The 27,559-nt window shown below is 46.3% G+C and overlaps 1 protein-coding gene across 2 annotated transcripts in view; it reads right to left on the reverse strand.

Moving 5' to 3' along the window:
• Window positions 1–27,559, reverse strand: part of klhl29 (kelch-like family member 29) — a 414,899-nt gene that overhangs the window by 163,335 nt on the left and 224,005 nt on the right. For both annotated transcript variants that reach the window (XM_086166945.1, XM_086166946.1), the window contains exons 7-9: window positions 14,228–14,366; window positions 5,532–5,728; window positions 2,057–2,169 (exon numbers count right to left, since the gene is read on the reverse strand). In XM_086166945.1, the coding sequence (XP_086023071.1) occupies window positions 2,057–2,169; window positions 5,532–5,728; window positions 14,228–14,366 (449 nt within the window). The remainder of the gene's footprint in view (window positions 1–2,056; window positions 2,170–5,531; window positions 5,729–14,227; window positions 14,367–27,559) is intronic.

Raw genomic sequence — 27,559 nt, forward strand, 5'->3', positions numbered from 1 at the left:
TTACTTCTCTAATGGGATCCTCCAGTCACGTTGACAGATCATTGTGAGGCCATTTTTGACACGAGTCGGAACTACTTGAGAGAGTACCCGAAGAGCGTATGCCCTTCGGGTACTCCTATATGCTGGGACCCGGGCGACGCCACATCTCAAACAAACGCAGCATCACGGCGTATTCCTTCGCCTCGCTTGCTTGAAATTTACTTCAAGTCCAGACGTTTCCTGTTGAAATACTGATGGCATTTCTGGAGGATGACGTAGGTCGAGGAACTGATCAGGGGTTTCAAACCGAAACCCACGTTGTACACATTGATTTATAGGGATCGTTTGTTCTGGCGTCACGAACAAAGAGTTGAGGGACACATCTGAAGGAAAGGTCTGGAAGGATTTACATTAGCAGACTTTGGCGGCCTGTCAATGGACACCCGTCTGGCACTGCTTGTCTGAGGACGTTTGGATGTTCGGTCACAGGTGGATACATCTGCGCTCCTGCAAGCATACCGCCTCTATCATACTCTGGCTTTCTGTCCTTGCTCTCTCTCTTTGTACCCCAACCGGTCGAGGCAGAAAGCCGCCCACGTTGAGCTGGGATCTGTCCAAGGTTTTACGGCCACTGTCGCTAAGCGACTGCTCCTTGAGGTATGCCTGGTTCAGATCATTTTGAGGAGTGTGGTCACAGAAAGCGTCATCAGACGACTCTGATATGATTAGGCGATGTAGAAAGAAAAGAAATGAAACCTAGAGCCAGAGGGTACCGTTGGGATCTTGTGTAAATCACGATGGTTTGCCCAAGGTTGGGCACATGTAGCCTAGGATGGAGCGCACGTGACTTACAGCAATGGAAAGTACGGGAAGGGTGCAAGAAGGCGGGGACTACACTTGCTCGTGCTTCTGTTTGTGTTACTGCAGCAAAAGTTTTGGGCGCTGGACGCCAGTTTAGCCTCCAGGGATTCGGCTTGAAGGTGTCTATGACTCGTCTGCGGGTGAACTCCATTTTTCATTCGGCCTTGAAACGGGCTTTCCGACGCGGGAGGACTCTGCGTATCTTTTCAAGGACCAGCCGACGACTAAACTGCGGAGGGGATTTTGCCGAATTCCCCCCCCCGCGCGCGCCGTCTGATTTATCGAGCAACATCATTAGCGTAATTGGATGTAGAAAACGTGCCACTTCAAATGCGACCAATCACTTGAGTCGCTTCCAGGGTGAAATACTGCAAACAGCTGTCCCTCCAACACCCCCCCCCCCCTCGGCCAACCGAATCCGAACGGAGGCGAATCCAGATGTGCCTAATGACAGCTCCAAGGTGAAACCCTGGAAACACGTCGGCGACCGATTGGAAGCGAAGCATCGGCGGGGTCGGGCGGGCTTGTTAAATTGATCTCGGCGCCGTTTGCCTGGATTTCCTTCGCCCGCCTCGAATCAAAGGGAAATTCTAACACATTAAAATTCACCCCTCCACATTTTGATTATATTACCCAGACATCTCCTGCCGTGCATCCTGGTCTTTTCTGACTTTCAAACTGTTCCGGTCTCGGTCTTAACTGAGCTTTCGCTCCCTCGGGGTCCCGGCCTTTTAAGACCTTGATCTGGAGACAAATCCTTCACACCCCGGTCGGAATGGTAAACGGTCTCTACCTGTATCGCGGTAGTGGTGGAGCAGGCCAATCGCTAGGCTACCGGTTCAATCCCCGTCCCCTCTTGTATGCGAGTGTCCTCGGGCGAGACTCCGATCTCCGTTAGCGCCTGGCACGTGAACGGGTGAACGCTATCGAGCGCGAACCGCCTTGAAACCGCAAGGTGCGAAACTTCCCACTCGATATCGTTCACCCCTTCACACCCGCTAGGCGCTAACTGGGCCGCCGTCTCGCCAAAGGACACTCGGAAGGCCAACTCTTCGACCGGCTCCACCGACTGAACCGCTGACGCCCCCGAGGAAGCGAGCGTGAGCGTATGGATATATACCGATACTGCTCCGGCGGTGGACTCCGTTGTGTTTTTAATTTTCTTCTTCCTGTCAGTCAAACGCCGCCGGGCAATAGCCCTGGAATCGATACGCACCTCGGGGAAGTTCTGCAGCGCAAACGCTTTGGCCATGTTGTGGAGCTCGGTGCAGCTCATCGCCTCGGCCATAGCCAGCACCCCGAGACAGTTCCCCGCAGTCAACTGTTTCTCTGGAGTCGATAATCGAGGTCCGGGAAGGGAAGGACGGCGGAGAGAGAAGGGAGGGGGGACGGAAAGAAGAGGACAGGGAGACCAAAACAAACAGAAGGAGATGGATTAGGACACGTAGCAAAAAAAAAAAAAAAAACCTCACTTTGACATCAATAAAAAGAAAGATGGCAGACAATCACAAGGAGTGGCTGCAGGTAGCGCAGACCGATAGCCCATCAGGATGTGTATCAGCCGACGACCGAAGGGGAGCGAGTATAATAACTCAAAACTGCTCCCGGGACAAACAAAGGGGGGGAATCGATTGCTCACAGTCCGGGCGGGAGGCGGCGGCGGCGGCGGCGGCGGCGGCGGATGGCGAGGAGTGGGATTTGGGATTAGCCCGGGCCACTTTAAAAGACTCACATCTTGGGGTTTGCGGCACGGATGTAGACGAAACAAAAAAACAAAAAGAAAAACACCCGGTGGCGATCCCGGCAGGGCGGAGGCTTATATTGCCATCTGTGATCTCTTAGAAGGGTGTAGCATTTATGGTGTTTGTTTTTTTTTTCTTTCTCCCCTCTTTCCACCCTCACATCGACGTGAACCGCAGCGGGAAATGAGCTGATTTTGTATTCAACCCCCCCCCCCCCTCCTAAAAAAAAAAAAAAAGGAGACAAAAGCGAGGATCAAGCGGGTCAGCGGACGCTAAAAGAGGCCTGACTTTGCAAAAGCCATCAAAGGGACACAATGCAGGACCTTTTTATCGGCGGAGGCGGGAGTCTCTGAAAGTCTGTGAAAGTCTCCCCTGCACAAATAAAGCCAATAAAGGTTTCGCTAAGCAGCGGCTGATGAAAAGCCGAACAGGAGGCCGGAGAAAAGGGGCCTCGTGTTGCATCAAAGTGGGGGTCGGGGACTCGGACAAAAGGATCTTCTCAAGACGCCTGTGAGCGGCTTCCCGTTCATCCCAGAACTAGAAGTTCCTCCCACGACTTCCCCGGTGTCGTCGGTCGGATTCGAATTAGCATTTTTGCTACAAAGGCGGCTTTGGCGGGGTCCGGACTTTTTGGACGGTTCCTGGATTTCAGGATTTAGGCCGTATCTCGGGACGACAGGGGGTCCAGGAAGTAGGACCTCAGTTCTGAGAACCATCTTAGCTCCTTCTCCAAGGCAGAGTCACCGTTCCGCAGGAACTTGAAGGTGCCAGGTGGAGCTCAAAAGCCACGTCCATTAGCAGGTGCTTCTTGTGAACCGCAGAGCGCCATTTTTAAAAACTATCAGCTGTTTTCTGGCCACAAAATTGGACAGAAGTAGCAAGAATTGGACCGACCAAGACCACAAATCTCTTCTGACCCTCTGAGAGGGGTTCCCAGGGCTCGTAGAGGAACATCTACATTTTGGCATGAATAAGTTAGCTAACGGCTAACAGGGTTCTCAACAAGGCAAAGCAGTGCAGGGAAAAAATAACCACTTCAGCCCATTTCAGAGTCCATGAGTGCTGCAGCAGCTTCCACCTCACTGTCGCCCGTGTCGTCGCCTTCTTCTCCTCCTTCTTCTGCTCACGGTGCACATTAGCACATTAGCACATTAGCACAGCGGTCCCTGCCGCGACCCCTCGCTTCAAATTAAAACCCTTCCCCGCGGAGGAGGCTACTTCCTGGACCTGACCTTTGAACCTCTCCGTCCGAAATGAGAAAGGCAATGGATCAAACCGCAGATAAACGAAAGTGGGTCAAGGACGTCTTTGCCTTCGGTTCGGCGTATTTGTAACAAACTTTGATAAAAATCGGACTCCGTATCCACCCTCCCCGCGCTCAAGGCCGCTCGCACGTTTCCCCTTCTGATGCGCCGAAATGCCATGAATCATGTCGGGACAGAAGAATAGATCGACGCTCGCCGACAGTGAGGTCTACAAATGGCTTCCCTCTCCGGCTCTGCCTTTTTTTTTCGTGCCCAAATCGAGGGGAAAAACAAATCGATAAGCAGGCCGCCGCTCCTCCTGTGCTTTCCTTTCACTCTTGACCTTTTTTTTTTTTTTCCGTCCCGCGAGCGTCCACTTCCACACCGCGCCACCGAAACGATTTATGAAATGGCAATGCAAAACCTGACATTTCAGGCTTTTTGTCTCCGCGACCCCTTCGGAAAAAAAAAAAATCCCGAGCTCGCCGATTTGATTTCGACCGTGACCCGACGGGCTCTCGGAAGCTCCGCCCCTTCCTCGTACCTTGTCTACACATCAATCTGGTGTTTTTTTATTTTGTTGTTTTTTGTTTCCACGCCGATTCCATCACACTCAAGGCCAGAGGATTTGACATTTAAGTGACAATTGTTCCCTGACCTTTTCATAAGCCTGCCCCCTCTGCTCCGTCCTGCCCGCCGGGACGGGGATCAGAGGCCGGGAGCGCCGCCATGCAAAAAAAAAAATCTCGCCGAGAAGCCGGGAGGGAAAGATGGAAGCTGGAAGGCGGGGCGACGAAACCGCGACGATACAGGAAAGGTCATAAGGGATATAATAAGGGTGAATGTTTATACAAATCAATTTGATGCGGGAATGAGAGGGTGAATGCTTTAAATGTCTTTGCTATCTTCTTACTGCCTTCTCTATTTACATTTGAATTTATTGATACTTTAAGTATTACACGACTGCGACAAAAGAATTTCCCCTATGGGGATCAATAAAGTTTATCTTATGACATTGTGATTAGAGGGTGAACGGCTGTTTGTCTCTATTTGATGAGTGGATGAGATAATTAATTAGCTTGTATGTCTTGATATGACGTGAATGAATGAGTGAATAGTTGCACGCCTCCATATATGGCCACGGTTTGGATCCAGGATGAGCCCCGCCTCTTGTATAGGCTCCGCCCCCGCCCAAAAAGCAAGCGTTATAAATGAATGAATCTCCCAAATATCATTGGTTTGTAAGGAGGGTATTAGGAAACGTCTATAACGTGCGCGGATGAATGAGTGAATAGTTGCATGTTTCTATTTGAATTGAGAATGAGAGGGTGAATAGATGCACGCCTCCATATATGGTCACGGTTTGGATCCAGGATGAGCCCCGCCTCTTGTATAGGCTCCGCCCCCGCCCAAAAAGCAAGCGTTACAAATGAATGAATGAATGAATCTCCCAAATATCAGTGGTTTGCGAGGAGGATATTAGGAAACGTCTATAAGAGTGAATAGTTGCACGTCTTTATCTGGTTATTGTTGAGGGCTAAAATAGGCTCCGCCCCTTCCCTGCAACCCGATCTGCTATTTAGACAACGAATGAATGACTGATTGCAGTTCAACACATTGAAATTAAATTTCTACTTATATATGATACGTGATATTTATAGTTATATTAACCATCGCTGGACGTGTCAGCACGGTCCGGTCATACCTAGAAACGACACACAGACTTTACAGAAGGTGTTGAACTGGAACTTGTTTGCCGCCTCCAGCAGCGTCTTGGCGTTGGCCGAGTCGATGACCAGCGACCCCGTGTACACGAACTCCAGGAGCAGCTCCAGCACGTCGGCGCCGATGTTGCTCATGTTCAGCTGCAGCATCTCGCCGTTCCGCGTCTCCCCGGATGACCTGATCGACCAATCACGGCAGAGAGAGACGGCGGTTAGGCAGGGGGGGGGGGGAGGGGGAGGCGTGGCGTTCGGAGAGAAAACAAGGGCGGGGGAAGGGATACGGATATGTGTTTTACTACACACAACACCTAAAACACGCCTGCTGCGGTACAAGAGTGGGGAGAAAATAAGAGAATGGTTACACGGTAAGAACCGAAAGTGGAAAACAAGGGGACAGAAAGAGAATCTTGAAACGATTCCTACTGTTTTGTTGTTTTGAACGGCGCTGGCCGATTAGCGTGCTGTTAGCGCCGCGTCTGAAAACGAAACGCGCCGAAAATAAAAGATGAGGCGAAAGGAAAGGTTACCGCTCGGGGGCCATGCTAAGCGGTGCATTACGTGTTTTAGATGTGGACATGCGTACGTGGGAGGTGTGTGTGTGTGTGTGTGTGTGTGTGATGAGGTGACGAGAAGGCGGCAGAAACCGGGGCCACGTCGACTCGTGGCCGCCCGCTAGCCGAAGGGCCCGCGGGGGTCCGGCGAGCCCACGCCGCCTTTTCCAGTTTGCGTCAGGCATCAAAAGCTCAGTCCTGCTGGAACAGCGTGGGAGGTTTTTTTTTTGATTTTAATAGTTTTTGAATTAAATAGCGGAGGCTGAGCGGGACCCCAGGTGGGACCCGAGGCCAGATTAGTCCACATGCAACTGCGGGGATTCACAGTGGCGCCGGTGCTGGCGGTGGTGTGGGGGGGTTTAAAGCGTTAAATAACACCTCAGGTTTAATCTCCCGTGTGAAACAACAATCCACCCGAGAGCGAATGGAAACGGAGGGGGGGCCCCTGCAAAACATGAGCCCCGAGCCCCCAAAAAGTTGTAGCTACGGCCCTGGCCATCCACGCTAAGTGAGAAGTGTCCTGCATTAAGATGGATGGAGGCCTTTTCCGTCTGTCACTCACAGCGGGGAGATGATAACGCTCTGTCTGCCTCCTCGTCGCACTTGTGTGTGTGTGTGTGTGTGTGTGCATGTGTGTGTGTGTGTGCGCCTCCTCTCTGTCGATTTCGTTGGATTAGAAATCATGACAAACAGTCGGCGTTCGGCGAGACGCGGACGACGAAAACAAACGAGACGAAACAGGTAGACGGAATGGTGGGAGTAAAGAAAGAAAGAAAGAGAGAGAAAAAGAAAGAGAGGGAGAGAAAAACAGAGAGAGGGAAGGGTGGGTGGAGGATGAGGAGGGAGTAAAAGGGAGGGAGGAGGCAGGGCGAGACGGTTCTTCCACAGGGAGCCAGCAGCCATCCTTCTCAGGGAGGGGTTGGGTTGTTCCATGACTGTACCTTGGTCTTTTAAATAAGAGATGTCCCCGCCCACCCCCGGAAAAAAAATAACTTGAAAATAAAATAAATCCAAAAATAAACGTAAAAAGTCCATCATCGCACCTAAACAGAGCCTCTGTCACAGCCGCGATAATCGTCAGTAGCCTGTGGTGCATGAACTGAGACATTAGTCGGCGTCTGAAGCGCCCTGGCTTGGGGTGAGAGGGGGGGAGAAGGACATCCAAAAAATTAAAAAAAAAAAATTAAAAAAAATTGAATAAAAAAAAAAAAGAAAAAAGAAAAAGAATTGAAATAAAAAAAAAAAAAAAAAAAAAAAAAAAAGACAATGGCATTTGTCTCTGGATGGACATTGGCTGGAAAACCCCTTTTTCTTCCTGCAAAGCAAAAAGCCAAATAGCGTTATTGCCCCCGGTATTTCTTTTTTTTTTTTTTTTTTTTTTTTTTTCTCCCTCCCCAGCACAAAACCCTAAACTGGGCGAGGAAGGAGGAAGAGGAGGAGGAGGAGGAAGAGGGGCTGATAGCAAGACAGAAAAGAAGGGAGGCGAAGTGAGGGTTAAAGTGATGGAGGGAGGATGGGGGGGGGGGGGGGGGGAGGTCATGCTGATCAACCTGGTCAATTAACGCAAACGGGAAACGGCTTCTGTCGAAGAACCGGCGTGATGGAAATGACTTTCCGGAGCTCTCGAGGGGGGAAAAAAAGAAAAAAAAAGTGTTTTTATTTTTTTATATTCTCGCCGCATCTGATTACAGACCCGCATTTGAACGGCGGGAGACGGAAGAGACGGGTCGGGCGGTGAGGGAGGAAGGGGCGCACTCACGGAAAAGAGATTTGTTTGTGAAAAATGCCGCACTTATTCAAGAGGAAGTCTCAAGTCCGGGAGGAGACTGTCAAAAAGAGGGAGGGGAAAATGCAAAACACACACACACACACACACACACTCATGTCGCTAATACATCCTTCAATGTAAAGCGCATTTACAGGAAACACATTTAGCGTGGGGAGTATTTATCCAGACGCAGACCCGAACGGGAAGAGGGAGGACATTTTTGTGTGTTTTGGACAAATGTTGCGTCCGCTAGCTTGTAAAAAGGCTGCTTAATGCCGAGTTGTTTTGTTTTTTTGGGGGTCATCGGCGCACTCTTGGATTTTGGTTGGTTGCCCCCCCCCCCCTCCAGGTGGCGAGTCGGAGCCCGAAGTGGCGTCCAGGCGTGAAAGTGACGGCCGTCGGCGCGACAGACGGCGAACTTGAACCGGCAGCTGAACCGGTCTGACCGGAGAGGATGTGGATTTTCCTGCGGCGGGTCCTGAAGAGGTCGCCGGCTTTCGCCAGATTGGCTTTTAAGAGACGCCGATGACTGACGGGCGTTTGATCAAGTGCTTTTCTGTCTTTTTTTCTCGCGAGCAGGGGTGGCCGACCCTCTCCGAGCGCTTTTTACGGGCTCCTTCCCAGATGGCGCCGTTAGCAACCAGCTGTCTCGTCCGGTTACGGGATTTCCGGCACGATCTCGGGAACAACGGAGGTCAACGGCGTTCGTGTCGGTGGCCCCGCGGATCCCCTTCCACACACACATTTGACCTTTCCCATTAGATTCGCTTCGCTAAAGAGGCTTGGAAAGTTGACCTCTGCTGTGCCGAGGTGGTGGACTACATTCATTCACTCATTATCTGCCCTGCTTTTCCTGCTCAGGGTTGTCGGAGTCTTTCCCGGCGGTCATTAGCCGAGAGCTAGCCTGGACAGGTCGGGTACTGGGACACCTACGAAGACATACGACTATTTTTACGAGTCTTATACAGACATACAAGTGCTCACTTGAGGCCCTAAATTGTCCAGACGACAAGCTCGAGGCCGGATCACGCCTACGAATCCGGCTTGCAAAGCCAAAAGATGCCGGAACAAAAGGTACATTAGCAGTAGCTAATAAGTCTATAAGCTAAAATGAGTTTGAAAGCCCTGATTTAGGGTCTAAATTTGTGGGAGGGACCCAGAGATTTGGGAGGAGAACGAAGCCTCCCTGGTGGAATCCAGCCGAGGACAGCGCTGACCGCCACCGCCCGGGATCACGTTCCGGAAAAGCGTGCTTTAACACCTGGCTAATCCCAACTGAAAGTAAAAGTGAAGCCAATCTGGAAGAAGCTGCTGAGGGCCGGGCGGCCCAGAGTTCAACGGCTGAGTTGAGTAGCGGCCAAGGCTGAAATGTAACCCACCCGGAGCCATTCTCTTAATCAGGACTCCTGCGAGCCCACAGGTCGGCGGAGGGGGGAGGGCGACAAGTGGCACGATCTGGGCCGCTACGAGATCCCGGGCTTTTTCGCCACGGCGTAAATTAAAACGTCCGCGGGGCGTCGTGGGAAATATGGCCGGGCCAAATGGAATTACCGGCGATGATCCGGGTCCCCGCTCTGTTCACGGGCCGGGGTAATGGGTTTTGGGCGGACGTGCGCTCGCATCTGGAACAGTGTACCGCCCGGGGGGGGGTTAAATGAAAACACATCGGCGGACGAATGAGGAAGGAGCGGCCAATGGACAGGAAGGCAAACATTTCAAAGGTCTCCCTTTACCCGTCCAGTCCTGTTTGCCTTTCCTAATGCGCCATCAAATATCAGACTTGGGACGATGCAGATTCGTATTTGTGCGCTATTTGTCCCCGGAGGGAAAGCCGCGCACGCTTTCCCTTCCTGAGAATCTGCGGTATGCTCGCCGCAAATCAGGAAGCCGGTCTCCTATTTACGCCATCTCCGGAAGGCGACCTTAAGGGTAGCGATTTTCCAGAAACGTGGAGAACAAGGCTTCCCTGGTCAGCGCGCCATCCGTGGATCATGTTCCCAAAAAGTGTACTTTAACAGCTGGCCGACCCCAAATGGCGGCGGCGGATGGGACCGCTCCCACGTACCCTTCTTGTGGTTCCCCTATTGCTAGAAGGGTCCAGAAGCTCTCCAAGGAGCCCAGGGACTCTATTCAATTGGCTGTTTGTGTCCCTCCATCTTGCTAATCCTCTGGAAAAGTGACCCAAAAAAGCCACTTCTTTTTTGCACTCCCTGCTTCGGTCGGAGCGGTATGTCTTCTTGCAGAGTCGGTTGTTCCTCTTCACGCCGCTCGGCCGGACGATCTTTCCCCGTCGCCCGAAGACGGCTAGCGACGAGCGGGCGAGATCGGAGGAGGGCCGAGGAAATCAGGAGCGCCGCCTTTTCTCCTCCTTCTCATTATTCCCCTCGGCTCCGAGAGCTTCTACGCGACCGCGCAACATTCAAGACCCCTCATTTCTTAAACGGGTAATTCGGTTGCGCGTTCGTCGGGCGGTCGGAGTGTGTACGCGTGGGCCGGCCAAGCGTGACACACACTCCCCGATCCTTCCAGCGCTACCTCTCTGACTAACACATGGAAATGACAACCCTGCGGCACATACATACTTCATCTCAAGTACATTTGCGCACATTTTCACCCACTTCAATCACGTATCCAGCTTATGGCGAGCGGCGTGTGCGGGAAACGTCCGGAGCATACAAGGTAGGGGAGTTTTCTCCCTTGTCTTAGTTGACCTCGTAAAGACGGTGTTGAGTCACGTGAGGCGTCAGCATAATTTGGGCGGCGCCAGGAGGGGTCGACCTGAGCGGCGTACAGACGGCTCATAAATCAATGACAGGACGGCCTTGGCAGTCGCCGCTCGTCTCCGGCCTCGGCTTATGACTCCGGCTCCAAAGCGCCCGGAGCGCCGGCTAAAGTGGTATCCACTCATATTCTCCGCTTAAACAAACTTTTATTACCGCCGCCGAGTCCCTTTATTAATTTAGTGTTTTTTTCCCCTTCAATCTCATTTGGAAAAAAGCGGCAAACACCGCTGGAACCAACGACCTGGAGTTCTTTGACCCACGTAGGGACTCTTTGCAGCTACCGACTAGCATTTTTGGCCGGTTCGCGCTTCCGCCTCCAAGCAAGGAGGTGACTGGTTCGATTCGGACAAGGGGAGTCTTTCTGCGTGGGGTTCCTCTCAAATAAAAACACAGGAAGTTCATCGGAGACCATAAATTGTTGTACCGAAATTTTCGGACATTTGAGCGCGACTGAATATAAGCTGAATTAGAAAAAAAAAAAAATTATCTGCACCTGCTTGTGAGCCGCAAGTGTCTATTTCTACCACGAGATATTTACATATATTATTATTTTATTTTATAACGCTTGTTTTTCCTCGAACGGATTCTCACACGTCTGGTTAAAAAAAAAAAAAAAAAATCAGTAGCCTCCCAGGAAAAGTCATTAATCGCTATCAAGCATGCTAAAACATTTGACGGCGTGAAGTTCGTCAGGCCCTAAAAATCTATAAATTAGCCGTGTCATTGTTTCCGTGTTAAAAGCTTGTGAAAAAAGTAGCGGCTACTAGCACACGTCTAGACGGTGCACGGATGAACTAGACTTGTATGTCTCCACATGACGTGAATGAAAGGGTGAATGATTGACAGCTGGATAGGCTCCGCCCCCTTCCTACGGTTTAAAAAATGAATGAATGAATGAAATATATCTCTATTTACTTATCATACGTGTTGATATTTAGATATTCATATTAACTATCCTGTTTTTCCCTTTTTTCTAGGTTCGCTTGCCAACACGCCATCCCATGTTCCTCATCCAATCAGAAACAAGCGCCGTTTTGCATTATTTCACTGACCGTGACCTGGTTAGAGACGACAAAAAGACAAATTACGAAGCGAATTAACAACTTCACTCCACCCGACACCCCTCGCTGTGAGGGGAATTCACGTTTTAAAAAAAAAAACAGCGCGGGCTTTCGATTAATTAACCAATTAATGGGGATTTTTTCGATTAATCTGTCAAATTAAAGAGTCGACCAATCAGACGGTGAAGGATGCAACCCTCCCCGGAGGAAGCTGCGGTATCTTTCAGGTGGGACCATATTCACACACAAATGATCGGGTTACGTGCCGGTTAAGAGGCTCTGACGAGACCATCTGATAGGCAGGTTGACCAGGAGTGTGTGTGTGTGTGTGTGTGTGTGTGTGTGTGTGGATGGGGGGGGGTCAGTTCTCTCCAAAGTCACTCCATTCCCTCAGGAAGGTTTATGCTGTTGTCAAGGTCAAAGAGAGACTCTTTCTTTATTCATGGTGTGTGTGTGTGAGTGTGTGTGTGTGTGTGTGTGTGTGTGTGTGAGCGCAGCTGTCGAGATGAGCGATCCCGCTGCAGATGTGGTCTCGCTACCTCTGGGGGTCTGCCCCCACCTCGTCGCATCCAAAAAAAAAACAAACAAAAAAAAAAAAAAAAACGCCTTTTTGTTTGTTTGTTTTCTCATGCACACACACACACACACACACACACACACACACACACACTTTGGTTGGTGGTGGTGGTGGGGGGGTTGCTGTCAATCAAGACTGAAAACACCTGCAAGGATGTGGAGTGAGGAGGAGGACATTGGGGATTTGCTGTAGTCCCCGAAAATCACATTTCTGGTGATAAAGACACGGCTGCGCGGTCAGAAGGTCACGCTTGGACGCCGAGCGGCGAGCGGCGAGCGGCGAGCGGCGAGGTGCACGTACGTGCGGCTCAAACAGCCCATAATATGCAGCACGGGGGGGGGAATACATTACTGGAGGCTGGCGTTCACCTGTGAAAGCGGCCTCACATCTGCTTTTTTTGTTTGTTTTTTTTTTTACTGGAATGTTAAAAGGTAAAATGATTGCGATTTATTCAGTCATTCAATGGCGCTTGTCCTGCGCTGGGGGGGCGGGGCTTATCCCGGCGATCCTGATTGGCCGAGAGGCGGGGGTCGCCGTGGAAACATCACGCCGAGGCTTTCAACCTTTGCAACCTTTCATTCCCACATGAGGTCTTTTTCTATATCTTCTACTATAAATGCCATTTTTAAAGATGAGCAGCATTTTCTTCCCTCTTTCACTTTATTTTGTTCTTATTTTTGAATTTGATTCTTATTCTATCCACTTATTTTTTACTTTTTATTTCATACGCTACCCCTTGTAGGCCCAATTGCCCTTTTTTTAACTGTGATATAGAAACACATTCACCCTTTCATCGCCACATTATATAAATCTTCTTCAATCGATGCTGTACAGACTTTTTTCTCGCTCTATTTTTCACTTTATTTTGATTTTTTATCCTCATTCTATAGACGTATTATAGATGTTGGATCATCTTGTGCCTCCTAAGTTTGCTATTCTGATGTGGAAGCATTCAAATATTAACTCTTTCATTCACCGCCATATAGATTCACTGTCTATTTCTATATATTCTGCCATTTGTGAAGATGCACAGCTTTTTATTCACCCTGTTTTTCACTATTTCACTTTATTTTGATTATATTTTTGTATTAGATTCTTAGTTTATACTCATTCTATCGACTTTTCTTCCTGTATCCACGTTACGCCTCCAATGGTCCCAGCAAAAGAAGTTTTCTGATTGTGAAGATTCAACCGTTCAGTCACCCTTTCATCGCCACGCCTTTTCTTTATTCTAATCTTTTACCCTCATTCCATAGACATTTTAGATTTTTTTGGTTTTGAGATTTATAGATTTAAAGATGTCGGTCCCCTCGGGGGGCAAATAGAGTTTTCTGACATGGACGCCTTCAACCAGAGACAAACTATTCAACCATTCATTCACAGGTCCGGAGAACTTAGGGTCTCCGACGGGCGGCGGGGGTTCGGTCGGGTTGAACGTGACGAGAAAGTCGAAATCGAACCGGGGCCCTCGTTGCGATGGGGAGCCGCGAACCGCTAACCTTTTTGGTCGATGTTAGCCGATGTTAGCCGCGTGACTTCTACATCTTCCCCCGGTCATGGAACATTTTCACTGCTCATTAAAATGGAAATATGGTTAAACTGCCCTACATGTGGGTGGGGGGGGGAGGGGGGGGGTAATGACGGGGGTGCGGGGGGGCGGGTGGGTGGGTGGGGTTGACCTTTATCGCCGCGCTTTCAGATACATTCATTTGAGTGGGAAGAGGAAGGAATGGCTGCTGGCCCTGTGCTAGGAACCAAAGTCTTCACGCACCTGCAAGAAAGAGAGGAAGGGGGGGTTCGGGGGGGGGGGGGGGGGGAGGAAGGGGTTCGGGGGGGTGGAAGTGGGGGAGTGGGGGGGTGGGAGAGCAACACAAATGCGAACCTATGAAAAGAACAGATTGGATCAACAGCTGGTGGGGACGGGAGCAAAGGCAAACCTTTTCACCAGGTCCTTGAAATACAAGCTGCAGGAAGCTAGAACATTTTGGTGGACTTCAAACTCTTTGCCTTCAACAATAATTTTCAGGTCTGTAAACTCTTTCGCCCTGCGCTGCTGGTTCAACTCCTTCAACATCTCTGTAGGACAAGAAAAAAAACACACGCACACACACACACGCGCGCACACACACACACACACACACACATACATACAAGGGGAAAAAAAAAACAAGACAGCGCCACATTTGGGGGTGAGAAATCTCTTCCGGTACATACATGGAGAACATTAGCATGACAGAAGAAGACAGAGAGAGAAAGAGGACAAATCATTGAGAAGTGCAAATTGAAATGATTCAACGGCAGAGGGAGAAACGGCATGCACATGTTCCATCAAACATTTCAGCAAAGCTAGCAAAGGGGGATGTAAAAATAGCATGATTAGCCTTCGCGTCGGCGCCGCTTTAGCCGCCGACGGTTAATCCCGACTTCGATTTATTGCACGTATTGGTTCTTTGGCGAGTCTTGGACGTTTAGAAGAAAAAACAAACACCGATGCATCGGTTCTAAGCGGCGTGTTTTGCTCCTCTCGCTCTCCGCCGCCTCCTCAGGCCGTCGAACGCCGGCGCGCCAGCTAAAGATGTCCAATTTGGGCGCGTGTGAGGGCGTTCTGGGGTCGGAGGTGACTTGCCGCCGGCGTCTTAATGAGGCTCGGTGATAGAAAACCAGCAGGGGAGCCGGCGGCCGCATGAGGAGACGGACACCCTCCGATCTGAACGCGAGCTACGGCTAACGATAACGCGCGTCGCTACCATTAGCGCGGACGACGACCCCTATAGTGTCAGCTTACTGTTAGCCACGGGTGTCATGGCAACCGGAGAAACGTTCGGCAGGTGGACGCGCGACGACTCAGGTGGCGGATCCCCTCGATATTATTTCATCCTCGGGGTTTTTTCCAGCAACTTCCTGTCCGAAACGCGAGCGGCGGCCGCGGCGAGCGATCTGCTTTCAGTGATTTCCTGTATACCAAGCCTGCTTTACGCAGCTGTGTGTGTGAGCGGGGATTTGTTTTTTGTTTTTAATTGTTATAATCCCGAAATTTTCGTCGCTGGCGGTGATTTTACGATCGCTTTCAACCATTTCAGCTCCTTCTTCTCCACCTGGCGAAACCCCTGGCGCTCCGATTTAACCTGCCACAAAACACTCGCCGCAAAATCGGGTCTTTTGGTCCGAAAAGCAGAGCCTCCTTTGGTAATTGAGTAACTAACAGCCGTGAAAATGGAAAACGACCCGGTCATGAGGTGGGAGGTTCGACGGCGGCTACGTTTACGCGCTAGTTCGCGTACTCCCGATCCGGCCGGCGGTCCGATCGGCGTACAGAGGGGGGGAGGGGTTTGCATCGGCGAGTCTCCGGGAACCGATATGGCTCTCACCTTCAATCAGCCACGGCGCATACCGAGCGTTTCAAGCAAGAATGCAGGGAAACGCGGGGAGGGAGGGGGTCGGCGAAGCTCACTTGCCAGCAAACAATGGCCGCCTCCTTTGGCGCGGCGCAGGCTGCACCTGAATGCCTGATGGAAAAGCTAATTATGGCTTCTTTTGGGCTCCGGGCGGTGTCTCCCAACCTCCCGTCTTGGAACAACTCATCACGGGCGGGGGGAAGCGTGAAACCGCACATGGCATCCCCCATTCTGGGGGGGCGCGGCGTGGAGCCGGCTTCAACGGGAGGCTCTGAAAAGGCGCGACGTCTCAATACTTTTTGGGAACAAACAACGAGACAAAAAAAGACCATCCGCTGGAGGTGGATAGCTTCCTGCTATGCCCGCTAACGTAGCTTCCTACCCTCCCCTGTGCGCTTGCAACAACAACAACAACACTCTTTCTAATTGGTCGGGAAAACGCCATGGCGGCGTTTCTAACTCTGCTTTTTAGCGTAGCAACTCTGAAACGGCAGTTAAACAACCCAGGGGCGCCTCGGCCAATGGGGGTCCTCCGGTTCACCTCAGAAGAAACCTATCAGCGGTCGCCGCGCTTGCTTTCCGCCAAAGCAGCGCCGGGATCTGATTGGCTGCCGCCGAAAGCACGGTGGCGTGTCGTCTGCGAGTTGAACTCGAAGCCATTTTGGGGCTCGACATGAGAATTTCATGTTTCCTGGCGGTTCCGCCATTTTGAGTTCATTTGCCATCGCGGGAAGTCACGAAATGGAAAAAAAAACACGGGATTCGCTTTTTTTTTTAATCTAAAATGTTTTGCATTTTTGCCGGCAACATTTATATAATCAATGCAAACATTTCTGAAAAAAAAAATGGATTAAAAAAAGAATTTTGAGATATAAATCCTGGAAGCAACCGTCGACGGGGAATTTTAAATGGTAAAATAGCCTCGGGCGCCCGACACGACGATAAATATCATAATTCCTAATAAATACGTGTACAAACACCAGCTGAAGGAACGGCGATCAAACATATAAGTACAAAATAAATGATAGATATGTTAACAACACCCGGACCCCAGTGCAACTGTAAGCGTTTAGATAACAGTTTATACATCCATAATAGTGCAAGAAATGCTTAAACCAGAAAATCGTTATTTTTATTATTAGTAATGGTAGCAGCACGAGTACTATTTTTTGTTTTTATAATTATTACTGTAATTTTTATATCAGTATTATTACTGTAATCATTACTAGACTTGATCATTCTATTTGTACGATATTGTGATCATTATTATTGCTATTATTATGATTATTACAGTTATTTTGACTATACCATAATGCCGATCATTATTATTATCATTGTTATTATTAAATGTCCCGCTCCGGCCGGCGGTTCCGGATCGCTGTGAGCCGGATCCCGTCCATCCACTCGTCGTCTCGCCAAAAGACACTTCAACTTGCGGAGGAGAATCCGGGGATCAAACCGCCGGCCTTCTGATGGGAGGAAGGCGCGCTAAAACCAGACACCGTTGTTTTTATGAAAGTCATATTCTTTTTTGTCTTTTTTGTTAAAATAGGCAATGAAATAGTTTCTACGTTCGTGTTCTGTCCCAGATTTCAAGGTCCGGTGTTATTTTGTTACAAAGTGGAACTGAACTACAGGCATATAGGGGATTTAAATATGGCCTAAATATGTAATATCATCTTATCCTTATTATGAAAGTCATCTCTATTATTATAATTATTTCTATTATTTTTTATTATAATATTGTTATTGTTATTATCATGAATAACAACGACTCTTACCATTGCTGTTATGTTTATAAACATTAATTTTTTTTTATTATGTTTATTATTATTATTATTACTACTATTTATTCTTATTATCATCATCATCATCATCACTATTGCCGTTGTTGTTAGTTATTTTAATTACCATTATTATTGGAATATAACAACAATCATAATTATAATTATAATAGTAATCATCATCAGCATCATAATAATAGATAAACATTTATTTCCCAAATCTGATGAGGTTGGGCGGGGCGGCTACGGTGCTTCGAAAGCGGGTCAAATAATACAAACATGACCCAGATTGACAAACTGGACTATTTACAAAATACCCTTCCCGATACACACACACACACACACACACACACACACACACACACACATCCTGTATAAACATACATAAACGCAAACTGCCAATAATCACCCGGCGACACTTGGCCGATCACTGGGAATGACCCATTCTACGCGATCAATAATTCAATGGGCAACTTGGCCTTCCAGTTCAGAGAAGAGCTCCCCCTCCGCTGGTGCAGGACTTGTATGTTTCACATGTCGAAGAAAAAACAGTGAAATGAATTCTCGATACCGATCGATACTTCCCGTCCCGTCCTCGACATCCAACAATTCCACAATTCTTTTCATTTCATATATTTTATTCTGTCTCCGTGATTCCTATATGATCATTTTTTTTTGATGAATTTTATTCAGCTCAATGTCAAGAAACCAGAAATACGTCCATTTTTCATTTTGCCGAAAGGAGGTCGCTCGCCGTAAACACTCAGAGAAAAGAGGCCTTCACGCCCATATAAGGGCATATTAATATTTACCCAGCGAAACTTGTTTTTAAGGAAAAAAAAAAGATGAATGAGGAATATCGCGAAGTGCAAAGCAGCATTTCGGTTCATATTCTGCATTGACGCTTGTTAGATATTTAAAAAAGAAAGGCCTTTATGTGTGCGGTTCTGGAATCAGGTCACATGACTCTCGGAGGACGAGCCGTCGGGGGGTTCGGGGGGAGGGAGGGAGGGGGTCCGACCCCCTTTTTCGGGGTTCAATCGGCGTCTCGACCTCCGACGGCGCCGCCCCAACTTCCCCCCCACGTTCCCGTTTCACCCAGACGCCGGGGTGCCGCTTTAGGCCTTGGCTGGCATGAAAGTCATGTAAATTAGCCTAAAAAATAAAAAATATTAATTTCTAAAAATGGGAAAAATGAGCAGAAATAATCCCCTCAAAAAAAAAAAAAAAACAACAAAAAAAAAAATATATATATAGATGTATAAATTAAGAAGAAACTAATCCTTGAGCGAATTAGAGCTTTGGATTGCGGAATTTCTGCCTTTTTACTGAGATCGACAAAAAGAAAACACAGATAAAATGCTAAAATGCTAAAAGGCTAAAAGAAAGATAAAATCTAAGGCCCAAGATTCATCTGGAAGTACGGAGCGGGGGGGATATTGCAAAGAAAAACACACACACACATACAGACACACACACACACACATAAATCTTCCCGGGGGGGTCGAAAGAAAACACAGTTTGTTTTTTTTTAAATTAAAGAGACATGCACTTCGGCAGAAGGAACTGGCCTCAAACGCTGTATTTCACATAAAAGTTAAAAAAAAAAAAATAATATATAGATAATAAATCAATAAATAAATAAATGAATGAATGAATAAATTAAAAAAAATAATAATTCCAGGTTTTATTTGTTTTAAATCAAAAGGTTGCAGGTTAAGATCAATGCAATCGTATTTTTTCACATTAAAAATAATAGAAATATAAATATGTTACGTGATGAAGGCCTTTTCCTGACGTTGACATCGCGTTCTCCTCAAGAGAAGAAGCTGATTCCACAAAAAAAATAAAAAATAAATTAAAAAAAACAAAAAGCCAATGCGTCCTGCTGCTGCTGCTGCTGCTGCTGCTGCTGCTCTTCCATCCAACTGAGCATTTTCAATTATTTTCTCTATAAACGCTGGATAAATGTCGGATTCAAGCTCGCGTGTCACCGGGACGCGGCCTTCCGCGCCGACGCCACGCGTCCCGACTCGCCGTCCAGAACGTAAACCCCCAAAAATCCGACCTTCGGGGCGACCCTCCGCCGTCCTCGGGACCCCCCCCGGAACCGCCGCCCTCGGAGAAGAGTCGGCATGGAGGGCGTTTTTATTGCGCCCGGTCCGAGTGTGCCGAGCCGTGAAGCCGGCGGGGAGACGAACGGTGAAAGGAGATCGAGGAGGGGTTTGAGGGGCGCCGTCCCTCCCCCCGACCTCCCTGACCCGACCCCCCGAAAGGACGGCGTTCGGGTCTTTGTTGCCGACAAAAGGCAGGATGACAGGGGCCGGAGGCGCCGAGGTGCAAGGATCCGCCGGGAACTTCTTATTTTCCCCCGCGTCCCCCGAAACGGGCCTCAGCGAGAAAACACCGCTTTTTTTTTAACTTAATTTCTAATCACGCCGTTGAATCTCCGCGGACGAGACGCCGCGCCGGAAGCTTCCGAAACCCCCGAACTGGAGAAGGGAAAATCTGAAGGAGCCAGAAGCCGCCAAGAAGGGATTCTACAGTAAAACGCGAGTAAACACAAGAAAAAGACACACAAAGGTGGATTTGGAGGCTCGTTCTTTGGATCTAAATGGATATTGCCACTTGTTTATATGTTATAAATGAAATTAGACCCTTATTCATGTGTTATTAATGAATTACAACCTTGTTCCTGTGTAATAAATGAAATGAATCACTTTGGATCTGTGTAATTAATGAAAATAGACCCTTTTTCCTACGTCATAAACAGTATTTTATCCGTGTTCATATGTGATAAATGAATTGCAACCATGTTCCCGTGTCATAAATGAAATTAAACCGTTTTCCTGTGCATTAAACATTATTAGACCCTTCGTTCCAGTGTAAAAATTGGATTATATCCGTGTTCCTACGTAATGAATGAATTACAGCCTTGTTCCTTTGTAATGAATGGAATTAGTCCATTTATTCAAGTGTAATAAATAAAATGATACCTTTTTCCTGTGTAATAAATGAAATTAGACCCTTTATTCCAGTGTAATAAATGTCGCTTCGCTCTTCGGAAAAGGGTTCATTTTAACGTTTTGATTTATGAGCATAAAATCAGCTTTTACAGAAAAAAAAAAAAAAAAGCGCAGCTTTCACTCGGCAAAGTCCATTTTCAGAATCCGGGAACTTGAGCTAATAAGCAATTAACAAATCAGCAGTTGCTGCATTTTTTTATATTTTGCAAATGAGATAAAACGACTTGATTTTTTACTGTCAGTGGATTATTTTTTGTTTATTTAAATTATAACTGAGCGGAAGGAGGAAGAGCAGCGGTCGAGGGTTCGGGTCACATCGGTCATCTCCTCGCCGGATCTTTTAATCGACAGCTATTAAACACACGCTTCTTCATTTTCACGCCATCCGACGGTGGAATAAAACAATCTATGTTTAGCCCCACGCCCTCGCCGCCACCTCGCCGCCACCGCGCCGCAATCACACCCAGACGCTGTAACCTCCAGCAGATGCCACACGGAAATAACTCCTCCGCCAGAAGAAGTGGGACACAACGCTTCTACGGCGAGCGCCGCCTCCATCCCGGCCGGGCGTTACCCGGGAAACGTCAGGGATCGGGGGTTGGGGTGCGTCGGGGTCGGGGGGGCGAGGGGGGGGGGGGGTTGAACCTTCGCACCAGGATCATATTTGTTCAAATTTGTTTCAAAAAAATAAATTATATTAAATTGAATTAATTTAATTTGACCCATTTTTTTTTCCAAAAAAAAAAAAATCATGGAGACGTATAGAAATAATAATAGTAATTATAAAAGTACTACTACTACTACTTCAACAAATAATAATAATAACAATGAAAATGTTAGTACTACTGCTTATACTACAGTGAACTGTGGGTTAGTTCATATACATAAATATATACCAATATATATGAAAATACATATATATACATATACACGTATATGCATATACACACACACATTTATAGTATTATAATCAAATCTTTGCACTTAAGACCTTAAAACACTTTATAGCCTTGACCTTGACACTTTATAGTTTTATTTGTATATCTTATTCTTCCCCCCCTTTTTTTTTTTTTTTTTTACTGTTTATACAATTTCCTACTATCATTTATTATTGTTATGTTTTACCTTAAACTCTGGCACAACAATTTCCTTCGGGATAATAAAAGTTGTTCTTATTCTTATTCTTAATGATACTATAATGCTATATATTATGATGCTATGATTATTAATATTATTGTATCATATAGATACATATATATAATAGTATCCATGTACCATTTATATATATATATATATATATATATATATATATACATACACTGTATATATCTGTGTGTGTGTACTTATGCGTAATTATGTATATGCATATACATATATTAGTTTTGCTTTACACACCTACATTGGCTTTAACACACATACACACATATACACACACACATACACACATTTGGTGTGTATGTATGTGTATATATATAGCTATATATCTATATATTTTTATATACACATGTACATACATGCAGGTATATATATGCTAGGTATCTTATTTGTTTGGATTTGTTTGAAAATTCTATCAACTCAAAATCACAAAGTTGTTTAAACCAAAACGAATACATATATATATATATATTTTTTTTTTTTTTTTCTTTTAACGTTTGAATTATCCAAGCAGGTTCAGAAAAGAAGTACACGTCAAGAATGGCGCATTTGAAAAAAAAAAAAAATTCAGTGAACGAACGGACGGAGGTCTGGAGGCCGATCGCTCTCATCGCATTGCTAGGAATTAAAAAAACGAGAATCGACGTTTTCACCCTTTTTCCAGGCAGCCGTGTTTCCGAGAGGCCGCCTTCAACAGAGCGACGCCAGATCTTCTGAAAGATCCGCCCCGAGACGCTCATTTATCTACTTTCCAGGCGCGTCATTAGCACACGTCGTAGCTTTCTCGCTAACGTGACGGCCTTCATGCTTTTCCCATTAAAAACACCCGTTGGAAATCATCTCAAACCGCCGTTCCTGAGTGGAAACACCTCGGCGCTCGCCGCCCGCCGCTGCCGCAGCGTGACCGGCCGTTTCCACTATTCTGCACGTAAAGACACGTCTGTGAAGCATTTGGAAACGTTCCCGCTGCAGGTAAAAGTCACTGCTGCAGGAGAGCGGAGGATTCTGCAGCGCCTGGACTTGTAATTAGGAAGCGAAGGCGGCGGTAATTCGGTGCAATGCAGTTCCGATCGCTTCCTTTCGGGAAATCGTCACTATTTTATTCGTGTTGGTTCCTTTTTTTAATTTTAGCTCTACATTGGAAGATTGTTGTGATCTCGGAATATTAAAATAGAATTATATTTGTTATTTTTCGACGCTCGAAATATACGTCGCGCTCGCGGAAGCCGGTATAACCGCCGAGACGGCGTCAATTTGTCGAGACTTTAAAACACAAGTAGGCAAAATATAAAAAAGCAATATATATAGCGGTACCTTTATTTTAGACGTCAAAAAGTAACTGCAGCTTACAGTGTTAAAGGTGGCCTTTCCCTGATATAGACAGAATATTCCCCCTCTTACTCAGAGGTCATACAGATACATACACACACACACACACACACACACACACACACACACACATACCTGGAATAGCGATTCAATATATTTAGCCTTTATTATATTATCAGCTGCTCCTGCGGTTGGACCGCTGGCTTTCGATTTCTCGGTCAGAGGAAAAAAAAAAAAAAAACTTTACGGATAATTATTACATCACTTCAGTCCAGGGAAATGATGTCATCGTGATTCCTTTTGCAAAATAAAAAAAAGAAAAAAATGAAGACGGGGGGGAGGGGGGAGGGGGGAGGGGGCGACTAATGAGATGCAATGAACATTGAATTACCAATAATCATGGAATAATTAGTAAAAATGAACTGCGTTGGATGATAAGTAGCAGCTGCACGCCACATAGAGCCGAGGGGGTCGGGGGGGGGAGGTGGCTCCTGATTGGTTGACTGGGAGCCAATCAGGGTGCCAGGAATGGGGGGGGGGGGGAGCCAATCACAAGCCGGAGATGTCGTTTGAGCCACGCACCGACGCATAAAAAGGGCGTTGATGAACGGCGGCGGCGGCGGCTTCTCTGATTGGGCGGCGTCCACGACGACGGCGTGAGCGTGTTTGACGGCAGTTAGCATTGACAAACACGCGGCTTTCTGGAAAAGAGCGCCACGCGGGGGAAACGGCGGCCCCGCACGGCCAAAACGTGGTTAATAATGTTTCCAGGGACGTCATTGGTGGGATCGGTTGGAGACAATCACACACACACACACACACTCCACTTTAGGCAAGACAATGTCATAAGAGAATAATCGCAACGAGGCGTCGCTGGCCGGTGTTGATAACGCGCGGGAAGCGAGCGGGCGCTCCTCCGCCTCCGCCGTTTTAATTAAACGTCTTCGTCAGCCGATCGGTGGGAATTAACGCGCGGGACAGGGATCAGTCCGATCCGCGTTATAAACCCGGGGATCGGGGAAACAAGGCTAATTGAGCGGCGTTAATCGTCCGGACGCCGTTCGCCCGTCACCTCGCGAGGACGAGGGCGGAATCAAAATGGCGGCGGAGCGAGTCAGTCGCTTATTATTCACGGAAATCGGTTTCCTCCCCGAGCCGCAACATCTCGACTCCCGAGAATCTCGAAAGTCGTGTTCCGGCCCTTGACCGCGGGTGAAAACTTCGGGTACTTCTATCACCCCGGGCGGTGGGTTCAGAACAGAAAAAAAATAGCGTGTTTTTTAAACTCCCCGTGCGAAATTAAACTTTAAAATCACAGTTAAGAATTCATTGTGAATTCTTGGCTATTCAGCGAACAATGACGGGGCAAGGACACGACTGCGGGGAGACGAGCACCTTCATCATTCATAAAACACTGAGAAACCGGCTAGCATAACATATTAGCCGTTGCCGGGCAAATGGCTTTTCATTCATCCATTCATTCTTTTTACCGCTTATCTTCATTCTGCATATTGATCGATCTATGTGTCGATCACGTAGAGATACATATGTACCATTCACCCTCATATTTACACGCCATAGCGATAAAGAAATATTCACCCTGTCATTCACGTGTCATGTAGATACCGACCACCGTTCGCTCCCTCATTCACACATCATTTAGAATAAGAGTGACTTTATTTATCCCGAAGAAAATTGTTGTGCCAGGGTTACAAGAAAAATATAACCATAATAAATAAATAATGGTAGAAAATTGTATAAACAGTAAAAAAAAAAAAAAAAAAAGGAGAATAAGAAATACAAATAAATCATAAACTGTCTTAAGTAACAAGTGAAGACTATGAAGTGTCTTGAGGTCTTAAGTACCAAGTGAAAGATAAGGAGTGCACAAGAGTATGAAAAAATATTGTATATGAAGCTGTTATGAAATGATATATAAACATTATGATAAATTAATACAATTAAATCAAATTTAAAAAATGTGCATATATTCATTTGTATAGGGCTGTTGTAAAAGTCATGTGATAACGTCCTTCGCCGAGGGACAGAAAAGTATTCACTCTTTCATTGACCTGCCAAATAAAGTCATAACGCCATTCATTCATTCATTCATTCGTTCATTCATTCATTCAAAAGTCACATAGAGACAACCAACATTCACTAAATCACTCACTGGTCAAAGACAATCATCACTTCATTAGCTATTAGTTATATAAAACACTCACCCTGTCATTCATATGTCACACAGATCAATAGTCCATTCACTCATTCATTCACATATTATTTATAGACGGAAAATAAACTCATTCTTTCATTGACCTGCCACATGAAGTCATACCGCCATTCTCTCATTCATTCATTTGTTTGTTCATTCATTCATTGATTCGTTTGTTTGTTCGTTCATTAATTCATTCATTCACAAGTCACATAGAGACAACCAGCGTTCACTAAATCACTCACTGGTCAAAGACAATCATCACTTCATTAGTTATAAGTTATATAAACCATTCACCCTCTCATTCATATGTCATACAGATCAAAAGTCCCATTCACTCACTCATTCATACATTGTTTATAAAAAGAAAAGTATTCACTCTTTCATTGACCTGCCATATAAAGTCATAACGCCATTCATTCATTCATTCATTCATTTGTTTGTTCATTCATTCATTTGTTCACTAATTCATTCATTCACAAGTCACATAGAGACAACCAACATTCACTAAATCACTCACTGGTCAAAGACAATCATCACTTCATTAGCTATAAGTTATATAAACCATTCACCCTCTCATTCATGTCGTACAGATAAATAGTCCCATTCACTCACTCATTCATACATTATTTATAAAAAGAAAAGTTTTCACTCTTTCATTGACCTGCCATATACAGTCATACCGCCATTCATTCATTCATTCATTCCCTTGTCAAAGACAATAATCAAATTATTAGTTATATGTTGTTTGGAGCATTCACCCTCTCATTCACATTTAGATACAAATATATATAGAACGCCATTCACTCATTCATTCACCTTCATTAGTTATGTTATATAAACAACTCACCCTGTCATTCACAAGTGTATAATATTCACTCGTTTATTTACAGACATGAATGTTCACCCTTTCATTAGCAGGTCCGGGCGCCGCAGGCTCTCCGACGGACCTCCCGCGCGTCGGAGATTCAAAGTCGGGCTTTTACGGCGGCTCGGTTTTCACGTCTGCCCGGATATGTCGTTCACACGTTCACCGTGTTTATGGCGATAAATTGTGTTTAAAATAACAGAATCCCCACGGATATCGAGTCGCCGTTCCGGATCGTTCCGCGCCCGAAAATATCGTTCGTTTTTTTAACCGTCGGTCCAAGAATACGATGATTTATGATCGCATGAATCTGCGCGCTGGCGCGGCCCGGAGATCCGGGGAAGGTTTTCCACGGTTCGTCATGTTTCATGTGCGGGCGAAACATAAAATAGTGCAAAGTCTTAGGTGCCAATTAAAAGTTTAGAGTTACTTTCTCCTCAGATGCTTCCAGCTGCTGGTTGGAATCAACAGCTCCGGGTGTGCTAAGCCCTTCGCATTTTGGATTACTGGTGGCTGAGCACGGACGCCCTTGTGTGTGTGTGTGTGTGTGTGTGTGTGTGTGTGTGTGTGTAGATATACCATCCAGCTTGTCTTACACCTGAACTGTGGCCGCGGGTTTCGCCTCGCAACCTCCAATAAAGCGCACAGGTTTATTCCTGAATCTACCTATCGCCATAAAACCGTCCGGGAGCGACGATGTTTACGTTTTTTTCAATGTTCCTGACCAATCACAAGGCAGCTCTTCAGATGACAGAGATTTTGCGGAGAACAAACGGCGAGGGACGTAATCGCATGACTTTGACAACAGCCCTGTATATATACATATATATATATATATATATATATATATGTGCACATTTTTTTATTTCATTCAATTTTATTAATTCATCATAATGTACATTATGCAAATACCTTAACTTGTCAAGTGCTCTCTTTATAAATATATGAAGATATAAAAACATAAAAATAAACATTATTTTAATTTGATTTAATTCATTTATTATAATGTACAGAACACAAACACAATGGTTAAATATAGATGTCTATATATTTATAAATATAAAAAAGTTGTGTGTATGTATATATAAACAGTTAACCATTGTGTTTACATTCTGTACATTATAATACATGAATCGCATTAAATTAAAAACAAACGGCGAGGGGTGTAATCACATGACTTTGCCCTATATATATATATATATATATATATATATATATATATTCCGGTTCGCCACGTGCCGTTCACGACTGGAAAACCGGTCAACTGATTTTAAGTCGTTTTTTTTACGTCCCCCTCGGTTTTCCAAGACGCGCTGGCGGACGGCTAATGTGGAAAACATATGGATTGAACCTGAATGGTTTTTGTATTTCAAACTCTACAGGGATACCGGATTCACGATTGTCTGGCAGAATACAAATCCAGTACATTTACAAGAACTTTACATGATGATGGATTAGGGATTGTCTTATTTGTGCCCCGAGTTTCTAAATCTTTTA

Source organism: Fistularia commersonii, chromosome 20, assembly GCF_037954325.1.
Source record: "Fistularia commersonii isolate RoL2024-O1a breed Wild chromosome 20, RoL_Fcom_v1.0, whole genome shotgun sequence".
NCBI classification, from domain to species: Eukaryota; Metazoa; Chordata; class Actinopteri; order Syngnathiformes; family Fistulariidae; genus Fistularia; species Fistularia commersonii.